The following is a 26,447-nucleotide window of genomic DNA, read 5'->3' as shown; positions in this document are numbered from 1 at the left end:
TGCACAGGCTTCTCATTGCAGTGCCTTCTCTGCAAAGCCTGTGGAGCACAGGCTTTAGGCGCGTGGGCTTCAGTAGTTGCAGCACGTGGGCTCAGTAGTTGCAGCACGTGGGCCCTAGAGCGCACTGGCTTCAGTAGTTGCAGTGTGCAGGCTCACTAATTGTGGCTCGTGGGCTTAGTTGCTCTGCAGCATGTGGGATCTTCCCCGACCAGGGATCAAACCCATGTCCTCTGCATTGGCAGGCAGATTCTTAACCACTGTGCCGCCAAGGAAGTCCCCCAACTTTCTTATTTGTTTTAAGGTTTAAATGTCTTTTTAATTTTTTTTCCTTTTTTATAGCATCCTCGTTTTATAGCATCTTGTTTCATGGCTGAAAATTCTTCCCTCTTCTCTCTGAGAATATTAATTGTAATTGTTTTGAAGTACAGTCTCTGTTTCCTCAGTGTTCTTTTTTCTTTTTTTTTGTTTATTTGCTATGATGTTGGAGACTTTCCTTAGATGTCCGATGAACCTTAGCTGTCTATTCATATTAAACAGAGACACACTAAAAAGTTAATGGAAAACTTTTGTGCATAAGTGGGGCTTGTTAATTAGTGGACCTCTTGGTAGGGTGATATGATAACAAAGCTGGACATTTACTATGGAACCCCCAAATGTCACTCTCTTGTGGCATTTCTCTTAGGCCATTTTATTTTTCCAGAGAAGAATTCAGTAGTGTTCTGCCTACACTATATAAGCCTCTCTTGAAATATCCTGAAACAGGGACAGGAAAAGGAAATGAGCCTCAACCTCTACCCTGCCTCCCTTGTGCTAGACTTCTTGGTCTTCTTATTCTCTCCAGAGCATAAATCTCCAGTCTTCTGTTAGGAAGAACAAGATGAGAGGAAGTGGTAATGGGATAGTTGCTTGGCTGCCTGAGCAGAAGATATAGCCAGGTGGGTGTAGGAGGGAGGCTAATCATTTTAAACATAAAGTTTCAACCAGTCTCTTTCTTTCAAACCCTTTCCCCTCTGTAGTACCTTGTACCACCCACTGCTGAACCTTTTCAGAGTCCAACAGGTGAAACAGACACACTTATTGTTAGCATCTGTCGCTCTAGAAACCCAGGTGCTAGATGTCTCTCTCCCTATGCTAAATAGCTTCCATCCAGTTTCAACCCTTTCCATTTTCCAAAATGTTGTTGAAATCTCTCCACTACTGTTGTCCTTTCTCCTGGTTTCTTTGTCCTTATAGACTTACATCTTTTTCAGTTTCCTTTATTTTCAATTTTTAAAAAATATTTATTTATTTATTTGGTTGTGCCAGGTCTCAGTTGCAGCAGGTGGGCTCCTTAGTTGCGGCTCGCGGGCTCCTTAGTAGAGACATGTGAACTGTTAGTTGCAGCATGCATATGAGATCTAGTTCCCCAACCAGGGATAGAACCTGGGCCCCCTGCATTGGGAGCATGAAGTCTTAACCACTGCGCCACCAGGGAAGTCCCTCCTTTATTTTCATTTTAGTAGCGTTTTGAAAATGAATTGCCATGGTTAAAACCAGAAGACTCATTCTTAAAGGATATAATTTTTGACACTTTAAGGAATTGAAAACATGCCCCAATTAATTGCTTCACTGAAAGCTTAATAAGTTTTTTTTGGTATATTTTTGGGCAAGTGTGATTCTTCTAAATCTTTAACTTCATACTCAGGGTACATATTTAAAAATCACTGCATAAAGAAATGACATTACTTATTAACTGCCAAAGTCAGATACTGTTGGAATCAGTTTCTAGAAATGGTTAGTTGGCCTACCCTGAGTCTTCCTCATCTTACCTAGTCTCTCTGAGGGTAGACATCAGCATCTGTAAGGCAGCTGGCAACGTTTAGGAATTTTCAATACTATGGGCTTTGTATTTCTTCATAAAGTAGTCTCACTTCTATGGAAATTGACCCCATAAACTTGCTTCTTCATTAGCACCCTACTGCAACCAGCTAAAGTGACTGCTCCCAGAAAACAAATATCATACTGCATTTCCTTTAAGATGATGTAAGAATTTGAACCTAACAAATATGTAAACCTGTTACGATATCTTGACAAAAGCAGTTGTCAAGCATGTTTCTTTTTTCCTTTGCGTGATTCAGAATTGTGCTTTTATTTTTTCTTCCAGAATTGGAGAGTCCATATCCTTATAACTGAGCTCATTTCCACATTTAACTTGTGTCATGTTTAACTGGCTTTGTAAACCTGGCATAAATACAAACCCCGCACATTGAACATACTCTTAGAGAGCACCCCCATTTGCTAAATAAGAAAATGAAACAGGTTCTACATCTGCTTCCCCCCAAAACCTTCATAATGGGGACAAGATACTGAAGTATGCCTTGAGGGATCTAGGGAGATACTAATTGTATCCAGGCCTTTGCCATAGCAGCATGAGCTGATGTTGGCTTGATCTGTAATTGGACTCTTATGACTGTCTGGCAGCTCCTGTGACATATTAGTGGCCTTGGCCCAGTTTCTAATTGGCATCAAATTAGCGTGTATCTGCATCCACAAGACAGCTTAACTTTCTAAATAAGAGAGGTCCTAATATCTATTTTCTTTAGCTATGATGCAATTGTACTTTGCAGGTTTTTTCTTTTAACTGAGAAGCAGCTGAAATTTCAAGATTCCCATATTACTTTAATCCTGAGCCTTTTGAATCTACTTCTCTATAACTGAAACAGAGTCTAGAAACTGCTGGTCCTGGCCCCATGTCTTGAAGAAATTACATAGTATTATATCTCTCTGGATTCAGGCCATAGACATTCTTAATCTGCAGGCTATCTGGAAACTTTAATAGAAAGCTTCATCTGTAATCATTTTAAAGAGAGCCAGTAGAGACAAGATTGCTTTAGTTAGTAGTTTACCAGCTTAAACTGAGTACTCTCTAGTTGGAATGGAAACTTAATCAAGAAAAAACTCAGAATAAGTTTTCACTTATATTTTATGTCTTACTTGGCAACTTGTTTGAAAATGTTGCATAAAAGATCTAATACAGGAAACATTTTATATAACTGCCTATGATTAATAAATATGGAATCTGAAGCATTCTATTTTATAAATCAAGGTCTTAGTCTAAATTTCCTGTTTTTCTGCACTAAAACAAAACAAAACAAAACAAAAAACAAATCCTTAGGGTAAAAATAGCACTAAACTATATAGGGTACTCCAGGGGTCAAGGCAACAGGCAAAATCAATTACTCAGGATGCCATGGTGTTGAGGCTTTTGTCAGACCATAAGCAGAAACATTCATTTTGTAGTCACTATAGATAAGACATTTGGTGCAGCTGGTTTCATAAAAATATAAGTAAATATATCCTACTTCAGATTTTCTGTGCCTATTGAGAAGAGGAAAGGAATGAATAACAAAATGATAAGTCAGTGACTTGGAAATACAGACTCACACATTGCTAGTTCCTGGAAACACCAGTCATTCTAGTCAAAGACTTCTTTACATCTTAATTTTAATCACATCTCTTTCTGCCTGTATTTTCCAAACCTAGCCACTGTCTTCCATCTATAATACCCTGTACCACCACCTCAAACACATATATACACTTAATCACACATTTTGACCTTTGTTCAAAGATTTTCCAGTCTTAAATCATCTGCACTTTCTCACTTTTACAAATTCTCTCAGCTTGGCCCCTGCATAATAGCCTTCAGTGGATTTTCCAACATTTCTTTGTCTAAGATACTCTGAAGAATACATGCATGACAGTAGATATTGATACTTTGGGATTCATACCATTAGTTGACACCTCATCATGCTAAGATGAAAGTTTTCTCATTTACATTTCTTTATAGCCTAAAGAATGTTTCTTGATACAACCAAAGGAAACAAATGAAGATGCCACCAAGACCAGGAAGAGGAAAAAGGTAATATTAATAATTTTTTACAATGGTACAGCCCCACATGGTTTCTATCACATTGTTATATAGTGTACTTTGATGAGGCAATTATTGTAATCCCCACTTTAGATATGCAAAAATTGTAAAATTCATTGAGGTTTGGTGACTTTCCTAAGGTCACTAGTAATAAGTGTTTCTGTTGGAGCTAAAAATAAATTCTTCTAATTCCTATTTCAGTCTTGTGGATACCAAACATCTTTGTTACCCACCCTGTGTTTTCACTGTGGTTAGAAGTCAGACAGGGATTTCTAATTCTAAAAGGGGCCCAGAGCTCTCCTGCCCTCTGGCCCCTCTGGCTCTGTCCAAGAAAAGAAATTTACCAACCTTCTTTTCTTACCCATTTCATTTTTTAAAAGCCTTATGTCTTAAAGTATTAATAAAAAGAAAATAATAAGCAGATGAAATAGTGTAAGTATAAGGCATTTCTGACTCTAATTTCAAACGATAATTTAAAGCAAAAGGCTCCCCTTGCGTTTTAAGACTTGCCTGTGAACATACGGAAAACTCTGTTGCTCCTATACAAACTTTCTTATGGCTCAGCCTTGAACAAAGTGTGGTTAGCTTTTTTTTTAATAAATTTATTTAATTAATTAATTTATTTTTGGCTGCGTTCGGTGTTCGTTGCTGTGCGTGGGCTTTCGAGCACGGGCTGTAGGCACCCAGGCTTCGGTATTTGTGGCACGTGGGCTCTAGAGCACAGGCTCAGTAGTTGTGGCACACGGGCTTAGTTGCTCCGTGGCATGTGGGATCTTCGTGGACCAGGGTTCGAACCTGTGTCCCCTGCATTGGCAGGTGGATTCTTAACCACTGCACCACGAGGGAAGCCCGAAAGTGTGGTTAGCTTTGACCTTCCACCACAGTTGTCAAAACAGCAATGTAATTCTCTCCCTGCCAAGAAAGGTCTACTGATGTAGTTAGCAGAGGAAATGCGATTGGGATTAGAGGAAACAAGGTGGACTCAAACCAATTACTTAACAGCAAGCTTTTAGAAAACAGAGTGTGTGTGCATATGTTTTCCTTGCCTGCACATGGCCAAATAGGAGGATGGGAAATGCCAAATTGGCTGAGTTTTGGCACGTCCTTAAAGAAACGACTTTTAACTTCTCTTTGATAGTTTGACACTAATGGCCTTCAGGAGTGTTAAGTTCTTGGGGTTCAAGGTCAGAACTCCAGCTAGCTAGTTTAGCCTTGGCTGAGGTCATGCTAAAATGTGCCCACGGATGACGTGTTCTTTTAAAGTTAATTCATTTGACAGAACTTTGACCGTTCTTGGCAGTGGTATGAAAAGGAAGATAGTATGGAAGGAGGGGGGAAAAGCTGGGGTAGAAGGCAAGGAAGGGCTCTTTCTGGATTTTTGGTGAAATACTAGGAAGAAATAAGAAGGGAAGTTTATGATGAAAGTTAAATGAACAATTGTGCATTCCTAGTACATTGCAGACATTCAGTAAATGCTACACAGATAAGTCCAAATCAAAATAGATGTTGTAAAGTATCCTGTTCTGCTTTCCATAGGGCCAATTCAAGATGTCTCTCCCAAGACTTGAGAATTGAGGGTCTCAAGTGCCCCTATTTAGTGTCCTCCTTTGCTGAGATGAGTCCTGCAACTCTTACTTTAATGCCAGAAATCCAAACTGAGACTCAGTGCCTTAAGAACCAGGTTACACAAGGAATTCTCAAAATTCTACTCTCCCAGGAATACACATTTTCTGAGGCTTAAAAGGAGGTTTCCACAAGCAACAAGATTTATTGACTTTTAACAGAATATAGTAACCTATTATAGACTCCTGCAAAATTTTTAGTTCTCCTAGCAGAGACCAAGAGTTACAAGGAGTCTTTTAGATCATCCATTCATTTTTCAAAGCAGTAGTTATGTCCAAGAAGTATCTCTTAAGTTTTCTCAAGTGTGTTTATTAGAACTCCCATTCACCCTTGGCTATCACAGAACCTACTTACGGTTTAAATGCCAGAGGAATCAACCTATCCTAAGCCAAATGCCATCCTAAAATCTGTCTTCCCATTTTTACTTCTTTCTCATCAGAAGAAAATTACTGATGTTCTTGCAAAATCAGAGCCAAAACCAGGGACACCTGAAGACCTACATAAGCTGATGAAAGACTATTATAGCAGCAACCGCTCAGTGATTGAATTAGAAGAACTAACCCTACCAGGTACAGCCAGGCTTCCTTGTTGTTATTCCTTCTAATTAATATATTTCCACGTGCTAGTACTCCTTTCCTCAACCTAATAGTTTTAACTGTTGGATGATTTCTTCATTCAGATGCTAACTGGTATTCGTTCAGTCTAATAGAAGGATTTGTAATTTTTATTCAAAAGGTATTGGGTGTACATTTTTTTGGACAGATTCTTCAATGAATAAGAATTTTAATGAGGATAGAAGTTAAATTTAAAAAAGATAAAGCACACATTCAAAAGTATACATAATTAATTTACTCATCCTTTATAGATAAAAACTTTAGCTTTAATAGCATCTTAGTTTTGTTGTTGCCCTTATCATGGATATCTAGTCATGGTTTTGCTTTTAGGGTAGTATTTTGGGTCCCAGTCAAGACTTTTTTCAAGTAAACCATCTAAAGATAGGGACAAAATTCTGCATGTTTAGCAAGGCTGACACCTCACCCTGTGTGATTCTTTTCTTTTTTTTTTTTTGCCATACATGGGCCTCTCACTGCTGTGGCCTCTCCCGCCGCAGAGCGCAGGCTCCGGACGCGCAGGCCCAGCGGCCATGATTCATGGGCCCAGTCGCTCCGCGGCATGTGGGATCTTCCCGGACCGGGGCACGAACCCATGTCCCCTGCATTGGCAGGCGGACCCTCAACCACTGCGCCACCAGGGAAGCCCTGTGTGATTCTTAAGCCTATTATCATTTGAGATCTACTGTCTTAGAAATGTATAATTAAGTTAAAAGATATTGGAAAATTATTTTAAAAACCAATTTTAATTAATTTCAAAATAATGGTATAACCTGTAACTCTTTTGCACAGAGACTGAAGAAAAGATGTCATAAAATCAAACCGCAGAGGGTTTGGGCACCACTGCTTCAGATGAGCTCTCTATATATAGACTATTAGAGATATCTAACACTGCTTTTGGAAAAAGTCAAGGGTAGCTTGATTTCCTTTTTCCATTACAACTTTATGCTTTCTAGAGGCTTGAGAAGCTGAAAAACATCCCATACCCTGAAGTTTTATAATTCTTTCATAAAATGATGTGTATGTGTGTGTGTGTGTGTGTGTGTGTGTGTGTGTGTGTTTTAAATGCACGTTAGGTTGGAGACATCAGTACCCCTGTCTGTTCCTTTTCCAAAAGGAATACTCTTTAGGGAATTGAAGGAACTCATTTCCACATGAGCGAGTTCTGGAGTTTTCTACGTACTGAGATCAGAAAGCCCAACAGCAGTTAGAAACCACTCTTCTCAGCACAGCAGCTCCTCAGGAGGAGAGCTAGGTCCTGGCTCTTCTATCCTCAGGAACCAGGTATTATAACAAAGCCCCTTCAATGTTTAACTGAAGTTTGATTTTACTCTGACTCAGTGGTCAATTTTCCCTTTTAGTTCTTTGTTAGAGTTTACCTTCACCTGAATAAGGACTTGTAAGATAATGGGACCACTGCTACTCTGTAACCTCATGGAACATTGTAATTTGCTAGTCAAAAGTCAGAAGAAAAAGCCTTTAAGGAGTCATTTGAGTTCCATACTGAGTTTACATTATATTATATCATCATTAGAGTGCAGTAATATAGTTAGGCAAGAATGTGTGGTCATGGTTGGCTGAGGGGAAAATGTTTAAAATATGTTAAAAATACTGCTATAGCCAAAAGGAACAGGTTTTCATTTTCAGTTAAGAAATTAGGCCATTCTGAGCCACAGTGAACAAAGGCATCATAGGAAGGTTTTAGAGAAAACACCCATCACTACACTGTCAGGACCAAGGACACAGAGGAGGTCTCTGTTATTTGAGAGGAGGGGCACGCCATGGGCTATCTGGAACAGTCTCAGGAAGGGGCATAAATACAAGATGGATATAAGTAATAAAATATTGTTCCTATTTAGTTTGCTGAGTGTCTAACTTGGTTGTGGTTTGAAGTTGTTTGTGTCTGTAGGGCAGCAACATGTCTTTTCAATTAATACTGTGCATGTACATTGTTAATGTCATACACATGGGAACTTAATTAGAGTTTTGAGTCAGGAATCACTTAGAGCTAACTCAGCTGTCCTCCTGAGAGCTGCAGTGTGGTTTAGATCAGTGCTAAATGCCTGTAAGCTAGCCGCAACTGAATCACCCAGGAACTTAAAAAGCAAATTCCCAGGCCCAGCCCCAAGGAATTCTGACTCATTGAGCAAAGGGGAGTCCATTCCAGGAATCTGTATTTTTTGTAAAGTTCTCCAGGTGAGTCTGGTCATATCCAGGCTTCGGAGATTACAGTTTTAAAGACCATCAAAGGCTCAACAACCGTATCGGGGGCAACATCTTTGAAGTTGGTTACTCACATATTGTGAGTTATATATGCTGGGGCACAGCATAAGTTTCATTTAATTTAGTAATAGTTTACTCCCTAACACACTGCTATGTTTATAGACAGACTTCTTCTGCTATAATGAATTAGGATGCTAAACATTATGTTGCTTTTTTATACATCTCAGGTACAGAGTTAGTAATACTACATAATTGCTAGACCATGATCATTGTTGGTTGAGCAAGGCTCCTATGTTTTATTGTAGCCCGTTCCATTCTTTCATTATGTTGTTGTGCTGTGTTATGTTAATGTTCTATTTTAATGCATTATTCCCGCTTTTCCCCATCCACACTCCAAATTCCTTTCTCCATAGGCATAATGTTACTATACCTTTTTAAATATGCATATGTTCTTTTAAAATATATCATATTGTTGGGTGTGGATACATTTTACAATTTATTTAAATGATGTTGTGCTGAACCTCTCATTCTGTTTCTTTCCTCACTTAGCACTTTTTCAAGATACCTGTATAGCTTTAAGTACATCTACTTCATTGCTTCTAAAATGCTACATAGTATTCCAATGATTTCATCGACCACATGTTGCTCATCCATTTTCTCCGATATGGACCTTTAGGTTGCTTCTAGTTCCCCAATATTACAAATAATGCTAGTATGAATATACTTGAGTATGTCTCTTTACAGACTAAACAAGAATTTCTTTCCATTATTTACTCAGGAATGTAATCCTGGGGTCATAGGGTATAAACACCTTAATTTTACTACCATCCACGATAGCGATACCACTTTACACCTCTACCTACAGTTCACAAAGAGTTTCCATCATCCTACATTCTCAGCAACACTTGGTATATACATCTTTCTAATAGTTGCCATTCTAAAGTGTGTGCAAAGTGTTATCTCATTTTGTATTAATTTGCATTTCTGTGATGACGAGTTTGAGCATCTCCACATAGATTTGTTAGCTATTTCAGCTTTGCCTTTGTATATTGCCTATTCCATGGATTTGAAAATAAAGATGCTTCATTAGTCCATTGAATGATACAAGCTTCTGTTTCACTACTCTAAGAAATGATGGACAGTTTAAAGTTTACTTATTGTTGCTGCTGCTGTTGTTTTAAATGCTAGACAACTTTAAAATATATGAGTCCCCAATTCATTAATGTTGTACAACCTATTCAAGAATACACCATTCACATGTAATCTATTTTGAGTATGTGTTTGCGAAATCCTCTACAAAGCATGTTTCTCGTATTTCTAGACTCCTGCTTCCTCAAGGCCAATGATTTGACTCACAGTCTTTCATCATACCTAAAAGAAAGTAAGTAAACTCATTTTTTAAAAAATTATTCATCAAGTTTTATTATTTCTATTAAAACATTAGATGTATCTCTTTAAAATAAAAACTTTTAAAACTTCATTTAAAATCAAGTTTCCATCTTAAATGGATTTTAAATGAAGGTTCTTTAGGTCCATCTTGATATTAATTTTTATTTATTTAAATTTATTCTTGTTTCTCTCTGGTATTGGGGATTTGGGTTTTGGTCTTGTTTTTGTTTTACAACACATTAGAAGTATTGCTCCTGGAATCCAGAGAATTCTCAGTGTTCTAGTTGCAGGTACCCCATCAATTTGCTATTTGACTTGGCACAAGTCACTGAGGACTCCTCCAGGACTCTATTTTGTTATCTGAAAGACAAGGAAGTTGGACTATGTGATCTTGAACCCATCTCTGAGGTTCTGAAATTCTGTTCCCATGTTCAGAATTCAGACCATGGCTATTGCACAGACAATCTAATTTGATCTTTTCGATTGAATGTAGGCAGTAATAACTAGATTATTCATGCTAGGTAGTCATTTATTGTGACCAACAATGAAATAGTTTAGACATGGTGATTTAACGTTCCTTTTTCAAATTCTAACCAATTCTGATGACACTGAGCTTGAGTTCATAAACCTTTCTTAGCCTCAAATTCAGCAAATGTAAATGTAGGTAATAATGGAATCAATCTCAATGGATTATGAGAACTAAAAAAGTTATGTAAAGTGCATAGCACAGTGTCAGTGTTTAATAAATGTTTGCTATTTTAATATCATTTCCATTTTATATCTTATGCTGAGTGTCCCTTTAAAATGAAGCATTATTTATTTATTTATTTATTTTTGGCTGCGTTGGGTCTTTGTTGCTGCACTCACGCTTTCTCTAGCTGCCGTGAGCGGGGGCTACTCTTCCTTGCGGTGCGCGGGCTTCTCATTGTGATGGCTTCTCTTTGTTGCAGAGCACGGGCTCTGGGCGCGTGGGCTTCAATAGTTGTGGCACGTGAGCCCAGTAGTTGTGACTCGCGGGCTCTAGAGAGCAGGCTCTGTAGTTGTGGCGCACGGGCTTAGTTGCTCCGTGGCATGTGGGATCTTCCCGAACCAGGACTCGAACCTGTGTCCCCTGCATTGGCAGGCGGATTTTTAACCACTGTAACACCAGGGAAGTCCCTAAAATGTAGCATTTTTATTTTATTTATCTATTTTTTTTTGCGGTACACGGGCCTCTCACTGTCGTGGCCTCTCCCGTTGCAGAGCACAGGCTCCAGATGCGCAGGCTCAGCGGCCATGGCTCATGGGCCCAGCCGCTCTGCGGCATGTGGGGATCTTCCCGGATTGGGGCACGAGCCCCTGTCTCCTGCATCGGCAGGCAGATTCTCAACCACTGCGCCACCAGGGAAGCCCGCAAATGTAGTATTTTTAAATCAGTTCTTTTCCCGTTTAGTCAACACTGCCTTTAAGCAACAAACATAAATTAAAAAATAGAAAATGTTGTATTATTACAAACTTTTTAAATTTTCCTTTTCTTTTATTTTTGTACAAACTTAGTTCTAAAAGTGGTCACATTTAGCTACTTGGCATATTATATGTTTTGTGGTGTAAGTTAATGATATTTCATTTTTGTTTAATATCTAGAATAACCAGAGAATAGAATCTAAACAGTGCTCATATTTTATTTTACTTAAGCAATAACAAAGAAGTAATTGGGGGATGTTCAACTTTGGAGGCTTTATTTTGCTATATTTAGGGTAATATTTTTCTCATGGTCTTTTTTCAGTCTGCCCTAAATGGGTGAAACTTCGGAAAAACCACTGTGAGAAGAAATCGGTCCTGATGCTGATTATCTGTGGCTCTGCCATCCGAGCCCTGGAGCTCATTAGGTTGGAAGCTTCACCTGTTCCATGTCGTAACTGTTTTCTGAGTAACTGATATGTGCCGGGCTGACAAGTTCTATATGCTGGAGAGCAGCAATGAATAAAATATACAGAGTCCCCTCGCTCATGGAACCTACTTTCCAGTAAGGGAGGCAGACAATAAACAAATAAATATGCACTATAATGTCAAGTAGTGATAAGTTATGTAGGAAAAAAAATAAAGCATGGCAAATGGATAGAAAAAGATGGGGGCTACTTTTAAAAGGGTAGTCACAGAAAGCCTCTTAGGAGATTGACCTATGAGCAGAGACTTAAACAAAGTGAATGAGAACGCCAAGCAGATATCCGGAAGAAAAGTGTTCCAGGCAGAGGGGACATAGGTACAAAAGGCCCTGACATGGAGTGCCATTGGAGGATTTTGAGCAGAGAAGACACATGATCTGAATAATCATTCTAAAGGATCACTTTGGCTGCTGTGTGGAGAACACACAAGGGTAAAGCAGGGAGATCATACAAGCAATAACCAGTTGGAGAAATAAATGAAAGAAAAGATCTAATTTAAAATAGTAACAAGAAAAAATAGAACACCAAGGAAAAAACTAGCCAAAATTTAGATGAAGAAAATACTGCGTAAGGGATGCAGCAGATCTTAAACAGAAAGGAGTACCATAGTGTTGAATAGGAAGATTCAACGTAAAGATGTCTGTTTTACCTAGAATAATCTACAAATTTCACAGATTCCCAATGAAACTCCTATAGAATTGTTTTTTAAACTAGATAAACTAGTTCTACGTTCATATGAGAAAATACAGAAGAAAAAATAGCTGGCGAAATTCTAAAAAAGAATGCTAGTGAGGATACTATGCCTATAATATCTATCAGTTTTTTAAAAAAAAAAACCTATTACAAAGTCTCAATAATTAAGAGTATGGAACTGGCACATGTGTGACAGATCAGAACAGTGGAACAGAACTGGAAGTTCAGAGATAGGCCCATATGCATATGAAAGTACAGGATATGGCAAAAGTGAAAAATCAGTAGGGAAAGATGGATTATTTAATAATTGGTATTGGAACAACTGGGTAGCCATCGAAAAAAATTAAGCTGGGTTCCATATCTCACTCCTTATACCGAGATAAATGCCAAGTGGACCAAAAATTTATATGTAAAAATTATGTTTTAAAGACAGTTTGTCGGTGCTTTACTAAGTGCCTTCACATACCTTTTCATTTACTGTAGCTTTTGTAGAATAAACAAAAAGGCTTCCACTGGATCTGTAGTAGCGTTCAGCTTTCAGAGAAGAGCTGTCAGAGTAATATGGGATTTCCTGGGACTCACCCTCTCCCAAGGCCAGGCTCTGCACTGGGCTTTGACCAGAGACAAAACAGGAAAATCCAAGTCCTAAAGAAAAAGGAACTTGATCAAATAGATTAATGTGCAAAGTAGACTCTCGGTAGTTATTTAGCATCTATTTTTCTAAGTGAGCTAATCTGACCATGAATTTAGAAAAGTAGTTTTTTAAGCTTTGTTAATCATCCTTCAGAGCCTTTCTGCTAGGCACACGCGTTAAATTGTATCACACACCCTTTCAGTAAAACGAAAGTGTTTCTTTTAACTATTTCTGCTCCAAACATAAGTGATCTTCAAGACTCCAACTCTTTCTGGGTAGCCGTACTTGCTGGTTCTGAAATCATAAGAATTCACATTGACATTTCAGTGTTTTAAAGACTACCCACAGAACTCATTTCAGATTCAAACACTAATGGCAAAGAAGTTGGCCTGGAGGTGGCCTCTTAAAAACAAGTTGTCACATTGATTTGAGTTTTTACCGTACATAAATGCCTTTCTGATGGGCATAGAAGGACTATGTTGTCGTACTTCATTTGCCAATTCTCAGTGTTTCTTTATGTCTTCCGTAATATTATGATCCATTTCAAGGTTAGGTGATTTGCAGAAGGTGATTTCTGAGCAGGCATAACAAACCCTATTCATAAAGGCTAATATTGAATAATTCTAACTTTTGTAAGAATATCTGTTCTCTTGAGAACCATGAGTTATGTTAAATATGTCCCCTAAATTGTCTTCTTAGTTAACTTCGCCATGGAGAAAGCTCATGTGTAAGTACAGACTCGAGTGCAACAGAACGTGTGTAGCATGAGTCACTATTTTGTAAATTCATTTATTCCTACTGGTTGGTAATATTTCTCAAGCATATTAAGGATATAAAAAGGAAAGTAATATTCCGAGCAGTATTCCCATATTCTATTCCCAAACATCAACTAGAAGATTGTTCTTTTATACCCATTTTATACCCATTTATACCCGAAGCATTTCCACATATAAGATTTTACAGATAAGCTCACTCTGCAAAGTCCATAAAAGTAGGGGGGCTGCTGTGAATGAAGGACATAAGCCGTCCTGCTTCTCCCTGCTAGCTTATCCCTGTCCCTGCAGGGCAGCCACACACAGACCTTCGTACATGCCCTTGGGCTCTGTAGAGCACAGGCTGACATCACTGCTAAGATATTTCTCACAAACAAATTTTTTATGAGAACTATACTGCAGAGTTTGAAGATAAATTCTCTGCCAGGGACCTAAAATACAGAACTTTTGTATTACAGGTGTTAAAAAACAAAATTCAACCAAGTAAATTTGAAGATCACATTGGCTTAACTCAATGATTCATGAATCAGGCAGCACCCAGCCAGCAACTAGAAGGGCACTCCGAGGGGTTGTGCAAAATGGAAGTTTTTAATAGGAGAAAGGGTGGAGGGACTTCCCTGGCCGTCCAGTGGTTAAGACTCTGCACTCCCTATGTAGGGGGCACAGGTCCGATCCCTGGTCAGAAACGAAGATCCCACATGCTGCACAGCGCAGCCAGAAAAAAAAGGAAAAAGGGTGGAGCAATGGAGCCATTAACAAAAGAAAAGAAAGACTGCTTTTTAGGCCAGGACATCTTCTTTTGCGGGAGAAGGAAATGGCAAGGGTTTTATATTCCTCTCTGGTATGGAAAGGGCCCACAGGACAGATTACCTTACTGGTGCTTGACCAGAGATTCCAGACTGGTTGATTAAGATTACGTTTCTCAGAAAAGTTGAAACTGCAGTTAGATGAAGTATTAAATCTGGGTTTCGGTATCATGGGCTTTTAGCATGAGTGACACCATTTTGGGACTGTGGTTTTCATTTTAACACAAGTGAAGGGCAAATCCACATGTTTCAATAATCAAGGAAACCTAAGTAAAGTTAACCGTGTGCCTGAGACTTAGAAGCCAACCCAGATGCATGCCTGATTAAAGGCCACCCCACTTTCATTCCAGAGATGGACTAACCTGAAAATCAGAATTTTGTGTGTGCGTATCTATCCACATACATATGTACATATAGACACACATAAATTGCGTATTATTTTGAATAAATATGGTGTAATACTTAAGATGTCACATGGCCCTGAATGAGTGATTTTTCTTCTGCGTAAATCTATTGCTTTTCATCAGGTCAATGACTGCATTCAGAGGAGACAGCAAAGTCGTGAAATTATTCGCAAAACACATAAAGGTAAGCAAGGGCCTGTGGTTCCTAGTCGGGGGTGGAAGTGATCCTTAAGGGCCACTTCCAGACCTCAGTTGTTTCACTTCAGCCTCTTTTCCGTATCTCCTTAGGAAGCATGTTCTTTGGTGCCTTCCTTTTGTAACATATTGAACGACCGTTCCGATTTTCTTTGTGTTTCCTGCCTCTGCTCCCACAACAGTCACTACTCCTCTGTGCTCTGAGGTTTCCATACAGAAGCTGAGGTTTGAGCCCTGGACTCTTTGGAGACTTAACCAGTTTTCCGGGGAGATTCTCTTCTGTCTTGCTGTTAACCTTCTTTGCCCTGGAAGTTGACCCTAAACAAGAGTAGCCCCTTTTGCTTTTTTACTTTCTTAACTTTTAGATTAAATGCTCTAAATTGGACTATGATTGAACTTTCCAATGACTCTTCTTTTCTTTGTTCTCTTCCATTTTGGAATAGGTCCAGGAGCAGGTAAAATTGCTGGAGAAGCGTGTGGTACACCTGGGTGTAGGAACTCCAGGGAGGATTAAAGAACTCATTAAACAAGGTATGAAAAGAGGTAGTGATACTCCTACTCAGAGCTGAGTGTTTGCCTAACACCCATGTGAGTTTGGGAAACCACATGTGTGATGTAGTGAAATCAGACCTCTGTGTTAAGTCAGGAGTTGGAAACTTAGCCTTTAGTCCCTAAAGCCAGCCAGCAGGTGTAGTACAATAGGGAATGATAAGGACTGTGGCAAACTATGGTACTTATGCCCATCTAAATACATTCAAATTCCAGTTGCTTTAAGCAGTTTAGTGGGTCCACAATCTATTCTACCGATTTGCAGCCTCTGGAATTTGTATAGCTGAATGTGTTGAATATTTCCCTCTCACTTAATTGAGTCTCGGCTCCCCAAGACTCCCATTCCAGTTGAGGGCTGGTATAGAAGATATGTTGAAACAAAAATGCAGTTTCTATGGATGAAATACAAGCACTCTAGAATACTTCTTGCGAATGTGTTTCTCTTTTAGTGCTTTACCCTGAAAGTGTTCCAGACATCATCCACCAATGGGTTTTGTTTTTTTTTTTTTTTTTGCGGTACGCGGGCCTCTCACTGCTGTGGCCTCTCCCATTGCGGAGCACAGGCTCAGAGGCCATGGCTCACGGGCCCAGCTGCTCCGCGGCATGTGGGATCCTCCTGGACCGGGTCACGAACCCGTGTCCCCTGCATCGGCAGGCGGACTCTCAACCACTGCACCACCAGGGAAGCCCCACCAGTGGGTTTTTATAGTTTGTTGACCTTCTCAAAGCCAGTAGCCTAAAAACCTGCTGACCTGCTGATGATCTTAGTACATGTTCTACCTTACCTGCCAGACAGATTAAAGATTTCTTTTAAATACTCATTTCCAAATTACTTGTTTAACAACTTTATTTTATAACTGCCTGGAGCTATTCCTGGATTTTTACATATCTAAAAGTAATGTGTTCATCAATATAATATCTCAGTATAGAGATGGTCGTTTGAAAGGAAGCAAACAAGAGCTAAAAATACTAGTGTTTCTCTCCAGATGAAAACCTTGGGTAAGTGAAAACACTATATGCAGAGGTCTGTGCAATTACAAGGAAGTAGCAAACTTGGTAGCCCCAGGCAAGGAAGGGAAACAAATATTTTTTGAGTTCCTACTTGTACTCAGTGCTGTGCTAGACACCCTCACAGATCTCATTTAGTACTCATAGCATCCTTGCAGGCTAGTATTCTTTTTTCTTATGAGAGAAAACTGAAGCTTGGAGGGTCATGTAGCCCCTTCCAAGATCTCTCATTCTAGGCCTTCCTGGTTCCAGAGCCTTTCCCCCTCCAGGAGCTCCTGATCCAATTGAAGAGATAAATGTGCATAAGATGCGACTGACGACATGAGGCAGTAAATGCCAAGGTCCGAACAAGTACTTCTAAGTCCTACAGGAGTTGAAATGAGGGAGAGATTGTTATGGTGGCTGAATCTGCAGGGAAGTCTTTACAGAGGAAAGGATCTTTAACTGATCTTTGAAGTATGGGTAGGATTAAAATAGGATCTTTTTAATATACTTTAAAGTATGGAGATGTGAGAAAAGCATTCAGGAATGGGACAACAGCTGAATCAAAAGCAGGCAGGCAGATACATGGGGTATATCCAAAGGAGACAATAAGTAGTCAATACATGTTGAGGTTAAGAGCCCCTATTACAGACTCAAATCTATGGATGCAAATCCCAGGTCCAGCAGCTTACCAGCTCTGTGACTTGGCAAGTTTCTTAACCTTTCTAAAACTGTTTCTTTATCTGAATGACAGAGATAGTAATAGCACCTACCTCAAAGGATTGTTATGCCAATAAAAAGCTAAACACAGTTAGTGTTACACCTTAAGAACTCAACAAATACTAGTTATTACTTTTATTAAAGAGACCACCTTTCTTGGTTGGAGACTTCGTGGGCTGTGGTAGCCTGTGCTTCAGTTGGAAAGAAAGTCAGATTTTGGAGGAAGGCCCTTGCACAGTGATTGGCTGGATTTTTGTCTTGTGGCCCTAGGAGGGTATTGGAAGCGAAGGCGCAGGTGAGAGGTGCTCATAGTCCATCCATGAGACGCGGAGGTGGGAGAGATTGGCTGGGCAGCTGGGAGGCCAGGGATGCGCCCTCCCTCTCCCACAGCTCTTAGCCAAAGACTCACCTCTCCCCTTCCTGGATTCCACATGTTTTGTATGTGTCGCCAGGTCCCCCAGGCAACAGGGCCACTCTTCTCCATATTTAATATTTAAAAGAGAGAGAGAGAGAGAGAACGAAGCTGCCCAGACTGTTGAAATTATATTTCTACAGAGTTTTGAAAACTCACTGTGAAAGCTTATTTCATCTAAGGAGTGGAAAAATCATTTAAGGAGCTGTTGATTTATTTATAATACTAATGAAAATAGCTCTTCTGATTCTGATTGGATGAATGGTTTAATATTCATTGACTACAGATGTTAGGCTACATACAAAGTGTTTAAAGAGAACAATTCCAGCACTCCAAAAACTGAAAGTATAACAAAGCAAGACAAATGGCACATAACTCATTTTATGTAGCTGTTTATGACTTAAGATGTTTATATATATGATATATTAAGGAGAGTTTCCGAACATCAAAAGATATTCCATAACCTTGGGATCAGTACACTTACAGACAGAATTCTATTGTTTTATTTAATAAGGAAAGGGATTTTCTAATTATAAGAGCCCTTGTAAAATGCAAAAAGGTACAGAAAAGAAAATAGGTCACTTTAGAGGTAATGTCTTGTTAGTTAATATTAAATATATTTCCTTTCAGTCTTTTTTCTATGCATTTATCTATATTTTTTATAAATGGAGATCATATTGCATATCATAACTTTATAACCTGTCTTCTCTACTTAATATATCCCATGAGAACTTTGCTTGTCATGAAATAGTTTTAATTTTTCATTTTTAATGGCTGCATAATATTCTATTGAGTTTTTTTCCAGTTTTGTTGAGATATAATTGACATATAACATTGTATTGGCCAAGGTGTACAACATGATTTGGTATATGTGATGTGTAAAGTGATTACTACAGTACGTTTAGTTAACACCAGTCACTTCATATCGTTACAGTTTTTTTTCTTGTCATGAGAACTTTTAGGATCTACTGTCTTAGCAACTTTCACATATACAGTACAGCATTGTTAACTATACTCACCATGCTGTACTTTACATCCCCAGCACTTATTTATCTTATAACTGGAAGTTTTTACCTTTTGACCACCTTCATCTATTTCTCCCACCTCTTACCTCTGGCACCCAGCACCAATCTGTTCTCTGTACCTATGAGTTCATTTTTGTTTTTTGTTTTTTTTTAGATTCCACATATATGTAAGATCATACAGTATTTGTCTTTCTCTATCTGACTTAATTTCACTTAGTATAATGCTGTCAAGGTCCCTCCACGTTGTCACAAGTGGCAGGATTTTCTTCTTTTTTATGGCTGAATAATATTGCTGTGTTTGTGTGTGTGTGTGTGTGTATGTGTGTGTGTGTGTGACATATTCTTTATATATTCATTTGTCAATGGACACTTAGGTTGTTTCCAAATCTTGGCTTTTGGAAGTAATGTAGCAGTGAACATGGGAGGTACAGATATCTTTTCAAGACAGTGATTTCATTTCCTTTGGATATATACCCAGAAGTGGAGTTGCTGGATCATAGGGTAGTTCTATTTTTAATTTTTAGAGAAACCTCTATACTGTTTTCCATAATGACTGCACAAATTTACAATCCCACCAGCAGTACACAAGTTCCTTTTTCTCTATAACCTTGCCTGTACTTGTTATTTCCTGTCTTTTTGATAACAGTCATTCTAACAGGTATGAGGTGATAACTCATTGTGGTTTTGATTTGTGTTTCCCTGATGATTAGTGATGTTGAGCTCCTTTTCATGTACTTATTGGCCATTTGGATGTCTCCTTTGGAAAAACTGTATATTCAGTTCCTCCACCCATTTTTAAATCAAATCATTTGGGGTTTGGGGGGGGGGTTTGTTTTTTGCGGTACGCGGGCCTCTCACTGTTATGGCCTCTTCTGTTGCGGAGCACAGGCTCCGGACGCGCAGGCTCAGCGGCCATGGCTCACGGGCCTAGCCGCTCCACGGCATGTGGGATCTTCCCGGACTGGGGCACGAACCCACGTCCCCTGCATCGGCAGGCAGACTCTCCACCACTGCGCCACCAGGGAGGCCCCAAATCATTTGGTTTTTTGACCTTGAGTTGTATGAGTTCTTTACATATTTTGGATATTGACCCCAAGTTATATTGGTGTTTAGCAATTCTATTATGGTAGGATATTTGGGTTGTTTCTAATTTGTTTTGCTATTATAAGTAATGCACAGTGATCATCTTTATAAGTAACTATGCTTAAGTTTCTGGTGTTTTATTGGGATAGGTCAGAGAAGGAGAATTATTTTATCAAACAGTAAGCATTTTAAAGCTCCTATTATATAATGTCCAGTTGCCTTCCAGAGAGGCTGTACCTGTTTGCTGTCCCATCAGCAGTCAATTATTTTTGTTTGTTTGTTTTTGTTTTTGGGGGTTTTTGTGCGGTACGTGGGCCTCTCACTGTTGTGGCCTCTCCCGCTGCAGAGCACAGGCTCCAGATGCGCAGGCTTAGCGGCCATGGCTCACGGGCCTAGCCGCTGCGTGGCATGTGGGATCCTCCCGGACCGGGGCACGAACCCGTGTCCCCTGCATCGGCAGGCGGACTCTCAACCACTGCGCCACCAGGGGAGCCCAGCAGTCAATTATTTTTAAGGGAACACTATCAACCCATTGTCTTTCTTAATTTCCATCATTTTTAATTTACAGAGAGAGTTCTAAATAAGAGGCATCGTAGTTATAAGAAGCATGAAAAAGTCTTTAGGGCAGAGGGGAAATTATTGAAATAGCCAATATTGAGGGGAAGTGCTGAAGGATAAAAGAAGGCTTCATTATGTTTCCAGGTGTGATAGCTTGGGGCAGTGGGCAGAACGTGTAGAATGGGAAAAACTAACTGCCCAACTCTGAGACCTCTGAGGAACAGACAACCCCTGAGGTCCCCTCCAGCCCCACACTCCATAATTGTCTCTAGATACACAGGAAGACAGCAGGAATGAGTCCTTAAGTGGTTTACCAGTCTCCTCAAAGGATAGCAGGCTTTGAATAGAGCCCATTCATCTTAACTTTCCTTTTTGCCTGAAATTAACCTCCCAACCCTGTCCACATCCTTCTGCCGACTCACCTCTTCAGAGTCACGCAGACTCTGTTGGACTCAACTCCTCTGAAGGGTCACTATCCCAAATTGCAAGGATACGTCTTATCAAATCCCTGTCGGGAATGACACTTTACCCTCTGGGGCTTCATGAAATGGAGGCTTGGGATTGATTCTTTGCCAGAACTTGAGCATTTCACGAGCTTAGCAAGAGCAGCTTCCCTGCTTCGCTGAGAATCAGTGATAAGATTGTAAGGAGAGTAAGTCTCTGAGTGCTGCATTTGTTTTCCATCAGACAGGGACAGCACTTAATGTGCAGAGATTAGTTACTGGGGGAAAAAAGAGCAAATGAGGCAAAAAAGCAACCAGAGGAATAAAAAATCATTTTAATAAGCTTATGTCATAAGTTCTTTAATGTAGCAACTCTCTCCCTGTCTCTTTCAGGTGGCCTTAATTTGAACCCCTTAAAGTTTCTGGTTTTTGACTGGAATTGGAGAGATCAGAAGTTGAGAAGGATGATGGACATTCCCGAGGTACCATATAACTAGCAATCCAGCAATTGCCTTTAATCTTTTTTTTTTTTCAATCTGAACTTGAGTTCAAACACAGCAGTAAAGTCTTTGACATGGGGAACCAGCACACTCTGGCCTTTGAAATTATTTCTTTTAACTCTGAAGTAACTACAATTATAGAGACCATCTCACCCCTTACACATAACTGTATCCTTTCCATGTGTTTTATAGGAATCAGCTTTTTTTCTTCATTAAATGACCAGTGGCCTCTGCCCCACTGGGGACCACATCTATACCGCATCTTTGAGAAACAGGAAGATCTAGAGGACTTGGTGTATTTCCCTGTGCCTTGTTTTAGAGACACAATCGTCTTTGCCTTTTCATCCTTATAAATATGTACTTGGAGGTGGGGGAGCACAAACTTGCCTCATTGCCTTCATCTCCACGTACCCAAAAACCCACTTACTTAAATTAGAGGGCTATTTTGGTTTTGGGGAGTGGGGAAATTTTTTTGATGTCTCAATGGATTAAAACCGATTGAATACTGAATAGGAACAGCATTAGCTCATTATATATTTATGAAAGTAATCCATTATCATCATAATGTGAAAAATTGAGGGACTTCCCTGGTGGCACAGTGGTTGAGAATCTGCCTGCCAGTGCAGGGGACACGGGTTCGAGCCCTGGTCTGGGAAGATCTCACATGCCGCGGAGCAACTAAGCCCGTGCACCACAACTACTGAAGCCCACGCACTCTAGGGCCCGCGTGCTGCAACTACTGAGCTCGCATGCTGCAACTATGGAAGCCCGCGCACCTAGAGCCCATTCTCCACAACAAGAGAAGCCACAGCAGTGAGAAGCCTGTGCACCACAACGAAGAGTACCCGCGCTGGCCGCAACTGGAGAAAGCCCACATGCAGCAACAAAGACCCAACGCAGCCAAAAATAGATTTTAAAAAATAATTAAAGGGCTTCCCTGGTGGCGCAGTGGTTGAGAGTCCGCCTGCTGATGCAGGGGACACGGGTTCATGCCCCGGTCCGGGAAGATCCCACATGCCGCGGAGCAGCTAGGCCCGTGAGCCATGGCCGCTGAGCCTGTGCGTCCAGAGCCTGTGCTCCGCAAGGGGAGAGGCCACAACAGTGAGAGGCCCGCGTACCGCAAAAAAAATTAAATTTAAATTTAAAAAACAAAGAAAGAAAAATTGATTTGCCACCTACCATGTTATCATCTGACTAATCTTTCAATCTAGCCTGATGCTTAGAAGTAGCTATTGGAGAGAATAGGGTTGTGCAGTAATAAACATGGCTGCCAGTCACCAGCCAGAAATAAATCACGGCAGTAACTATCAAAGAAGCTTGCAATCATTCCTCCAAACATGTTGAATGAATTAATTTACTGTATAAAACTATATCCTCAGAATGACCAAACCTGATTATAATTGACTGGCGAGTTAAGCTAAAAACCATTTTCTCACTTCCCTGCACACACACATACACACACACACACACACACACACACACACACACACACATACACAGTCTCCTGAACTGTTGTTGTTGGTTTTTTTTAATAAATTTATTTATTTTTGGCTGCGTTGGGTCTTCGTTGCTGCCTGCGGGCTTTCTCTAGTTGCGGCGAGCAGGGGCTACTCTTTGTTGCGGTGCGTGGGCTTCTCATTGCGGTGACTTCTCTTGTGGAGCACAGGCTCTAGGCGCACGGGCTAAAGTAGTTGTGGCACAAGTGCTCAGTAGTTGTGGCTCGCGGGCTCTAGAGTGCAGGCTCAGTAGTTGTGGCACATGGGCCCAGTTGCTCCACAACATGTGGGAATTTCCCGGACCAGGGCTCGAACCCATGTCCCTGCATCAGCAGGCAGATTCTTAACCACTGCACCACCAGGGAAGCCCCCCTGACTGTTTTTTTAAAACTAGTTTAACCAACTTGATGTCAGGCACATGAGGTCATATTTGATTATTTCAGTTATAATGTTAAACCTGAGTAAACAACCATCACTAGTTTTCTAATTATAATAATGAGGGAGAAATAGTATTCAAGAAAAACATTTTAACCCATACTTATTTTTATTGTGATGATGTCATTATTAACAGTTATCCTGCATTAAAATATTGTTTATAGTCTATAGGCACACTTTGAATATCTTGAAAAAGATTTTTCTGTGAGATTTTATGTTGAATGTTGTACAAACAAAAGGACATCTTAATGAAATTGATGTCTTATATAGTACCGCTTCCTTTACTTACGTAAATATTTCAACTCTGAATAAAATGCAGGTTTTGCTCTTCCTGATTCTGGCCATAACAGCTGCATAAATACCAGGGACTCCAGATTGGTTGAATTTATTCACCAAGACCATCTTTTCTTGATCTTAAACTTTTTTTTCTTTTCTCTCACTTAGATAAGAAAGGAGGTTTTTGAAATTTTGGAAATGGGAGTCCTCAGCCTATGCAAGTCAGAATCTTTGAAGCTGGGCCTTTTCTAAGTCTGGGTCCTAATGAAAATTCCTGTTTTCGTGGTGGGATTTGCATGGCTCTGGCCCATTGCAAGCAGTTGGTAAATATCAGCTATTGTTTTATTAAATTGATTGTATCACCAGATGGATCACTGGAAATCTTAGGTGGGGATTCTTTTACAAAAATGAATGTGTCCTTTGCCAACTCCCTTGTATAATAAAGTATCACTGGCTTGTGTGTGATTTTTGTTAAGCAGACTGAGTTTTTCTTTCACCAACTGGCTTCTGATGTGACTGTACAAGCAAGGGAAAGAGCATCTGGGCAGCCTCAGGCAAGCCCCTTCCCTCTCTGAGCCTGTTTCATCAACTGTGAAATGGGAATACTATCTTGCAGGATTGCTGAGGATTTCATGAGATGGTATGTGTGGAACAGATTTGAAACTGTGATGCCTAGTCCCAGTGTGAAGGGTGGCAGTGGTACTACTGGTGGAAAGAGCTGCAAGGATATGTGGCACTTTGTAAACAAATAAAAGACAACAGTGTAACTACAACTGTCTTATTCATTTATTTAATTCTTTGTTTTGAGATAATTTCACACTTACAGAAAAGTTGCAAAAATAGTATAAAGAATTTCCATATTCCCTTCCCCTAGCATCCCCCAATGTTAAGATCTTGTATAACTATAGTACAGTTATCAAAACTAAGAAATCAACATGGGTACAATACAATTAACTAAACTACAGACTTTATTTGGATTATACCAGTTTTACCACTGATGTCCTTTTTCTATTCCAGGATCCAGTGAAGGATCCCACATTGCATATAAGTTTCCTAAGAAGAATATATATAGTCTGTCACAGTTAATCATTAAAATAGTTCTGGAGGAAACGTCTTTATATTTTACAGATGATTAAACTGAATCTCAGAAAGGACACACACTACTTTAAGTAGCAGAAGAAGAAGTCAAACCCAGATTTCCTGTATTCACTTCAGGACACCATGGTTATCTATCTGGGGAGTCGGGCATATATAACAAAGGAGATAATAAAGCAAACAGTTGCCACTACTGGTATATGAAGTTCCACATTCAAATATTGTGAAATGTTAAAGGAGTCCAGCAGTGTAGCACATCACACTCTGGCAAATCACATGCTTCCACACACCAGCGACTTGCTATTTGTGCACCTCTGTGGGCTAGAAGCCACACACGGGGATTCAAAGGATAAGGGAACACGTTCCATCCTGCAGGACTCTGGCTCAAGCTCAACAAGTTACAGGAAAAAGAAAGAAAGCCACCACAGCATGAGAATTCATTCAAGCTATAGCTAAACTTAGCCCTTTGGGGGCTGACCCTCCCCCAAGTAAGAGAGAATTCTGCCTTCCAACTGAAACATCGGCTCATCCTGCCTGATGACCTTCAAACTGTGACATCGGCTCTTCCTGGTTCTATGGCAGCTTTTGGCCTTCAAACTCAAACTGGAGGAACATCAGCTCTGCAGATTTTGGACTTGCCAGCCTCCTCCGTAATCACGTGAGCCAATTCTTTATGATAGATCTATATATACATTTAGATCTGTTGGTTCTGTTTCTCCGGAAAACCCTAATATACTCCTGTGAAGCACCTTTTAGTTTGGGATTTTGGTTAGGTTGGTTTTGTTGTTTTATAAAAAGCCTAAGAAATACTGTTCTTGATTTGTTACTGTAATGACCCTTCTGGTAGGTGTTACGTATGTACTATAATCACACCCAAAGTTGGAACAAGTACCTAGATTGCAAACATACCCAATATTTTGTAGGCCAACTCTGCACACATAATCTAATCTCACAGGCTGTTACTGCCTTTTAAACTCAAGTTCTTGACCATGCTTATTTAATAAAACAAATAGTAGATATGAACTCCGAGTGTTCACTGCCGTCTTCTCACACAGATCTGTCTGATACCAACAGCCATACTCGTCACCACCTCCAAGCCAGATTCAAATGGCTTGCTGAAAAGTCCCCATGGGTGTACTGCTTTTTTTCCAGTTTTGCAAGGGAAAGCTTTGACTCTGAATTGGAAACCTCCCAGTGTAAGTAATTGCATTTGTTTTGTATTCTTTTAAACTAGGTAGATTTGCCAAAGTTATTGTCTTCTTTAATACAAAAATAGTCCAACATATGGCTTCTCTGCCGAATGTTAATAGAAAAAAGAAAATTAGAAACTCACATGCTACCTAATTCTTTTTAAATCCTAATTCTACATCTTAAATGCATCTTGAGGAGGAAGTAATTATTAATAGCGTAATGAAAATGATGTTAGTGGATTTCTAATAAGTGAAAAAAAAAACCCAATAATACCATATGGGAATATTGAACATTTAAGTGATTATCTATTTTGCTCTTCCTTTCTCTTGCATCATTTGGGGTACTTCAAAGCGCGTGCTTGAGGAAAGGTTAGGAGGAGATGTTTTTCATCTACGCTTTCTGCCAGAGCCTTTCTTATGGATGAAAAAATTGGAAACTACTGAGATTAGTCATCTGTGTTCTGCAATCCCTGTTTGCTTCTCCCTTCCTCA

At 39.8% G+C, this 26,447-nt stretch overlaps 2 protein-coding genes across 5 annotated transcripts in view; both read left to right on the top strand.

Annotated features, from left to right (window-relative positions):
* Positions 1–24,135, top strand: part of CMSS1 (cms1 ribosomal small subunit homolog) — a 382,923-nt gene extending 358,788 nt beyond the window's left edge. For all 4 annotated transcript variants that reach the window (XM_067739122.1, XM_067739123.1, XM_067739125.1 and 1 more), the window contains 8 exons: positions 3,827–3,898; positions 5,970–6,099; positions 9,686–9,745; positions 11,519–11,621; positions 15,112–15,172; positions 15,627–15,714; positions 21,357–21,445; positions 23,839–24,135. In XM_067739122.1, the coding sequence (XP_067595223.1) occupies positions 3,827–3,898; positions 5,970–6,099; positions 9,686–9,745; positions 11,519–11,621; positions 15,112–15,172; positions 15,627–15,714; positions 21,357–21,445; positions 23,839–23,922 (687 nt within the window). In that variant the 3' untranslated portion in view covers positions 23,923–24,135. The remainder of the gene's footprint in view (positions 1–3,826; positions 3,899–5,969; positions 6,100–9,685; positions 9,746–11,518; positions 11,622–15,111; positions 15,173–15,626; positions 15,715–21,356; positions 21,446–23,838) is intronic.
* Positions 24,136–25,834: 1,699 nt separating this feature from the next.
* The window catches only part of LOC137225280 (cell cycle control protein 50C-like), a 30,084-nt gene continuing 29,471 nt past the window's right edge, over positions 25,835–26,447 (top strand). The window contains exon 1 of the mRNA XM_067739114.1: positions 25,835–25,961. The gene's annotated coding sequence lies outside the window, so the exon portion shown is untranslated. The remainder of the gene's footprint in view (positions 25,962–26,447) is intronic.

The sequence above is a fragment of the Pseudorca crassidens genome, chromosome 5 (assembly GCF_039906515.1).
Source record: "Pseudorca crassidens isolate mPseCra1 chromosome 5, mPseCra1.hap1, whole genome shotgun sequence".
In the NCBI taxonomy this organism is placed as follows: Eukaryota; Metazoa; Chordata; class Mammalia; order Artiodactyla; family Delphinidae; genus Pseudorca; species Pseudorca crassidens.
The sequence above is the reverse complement of the archived record's forward strand: the minus strand, read 5'-3'. Positions and strand labels throughout refer to the sequence as shown.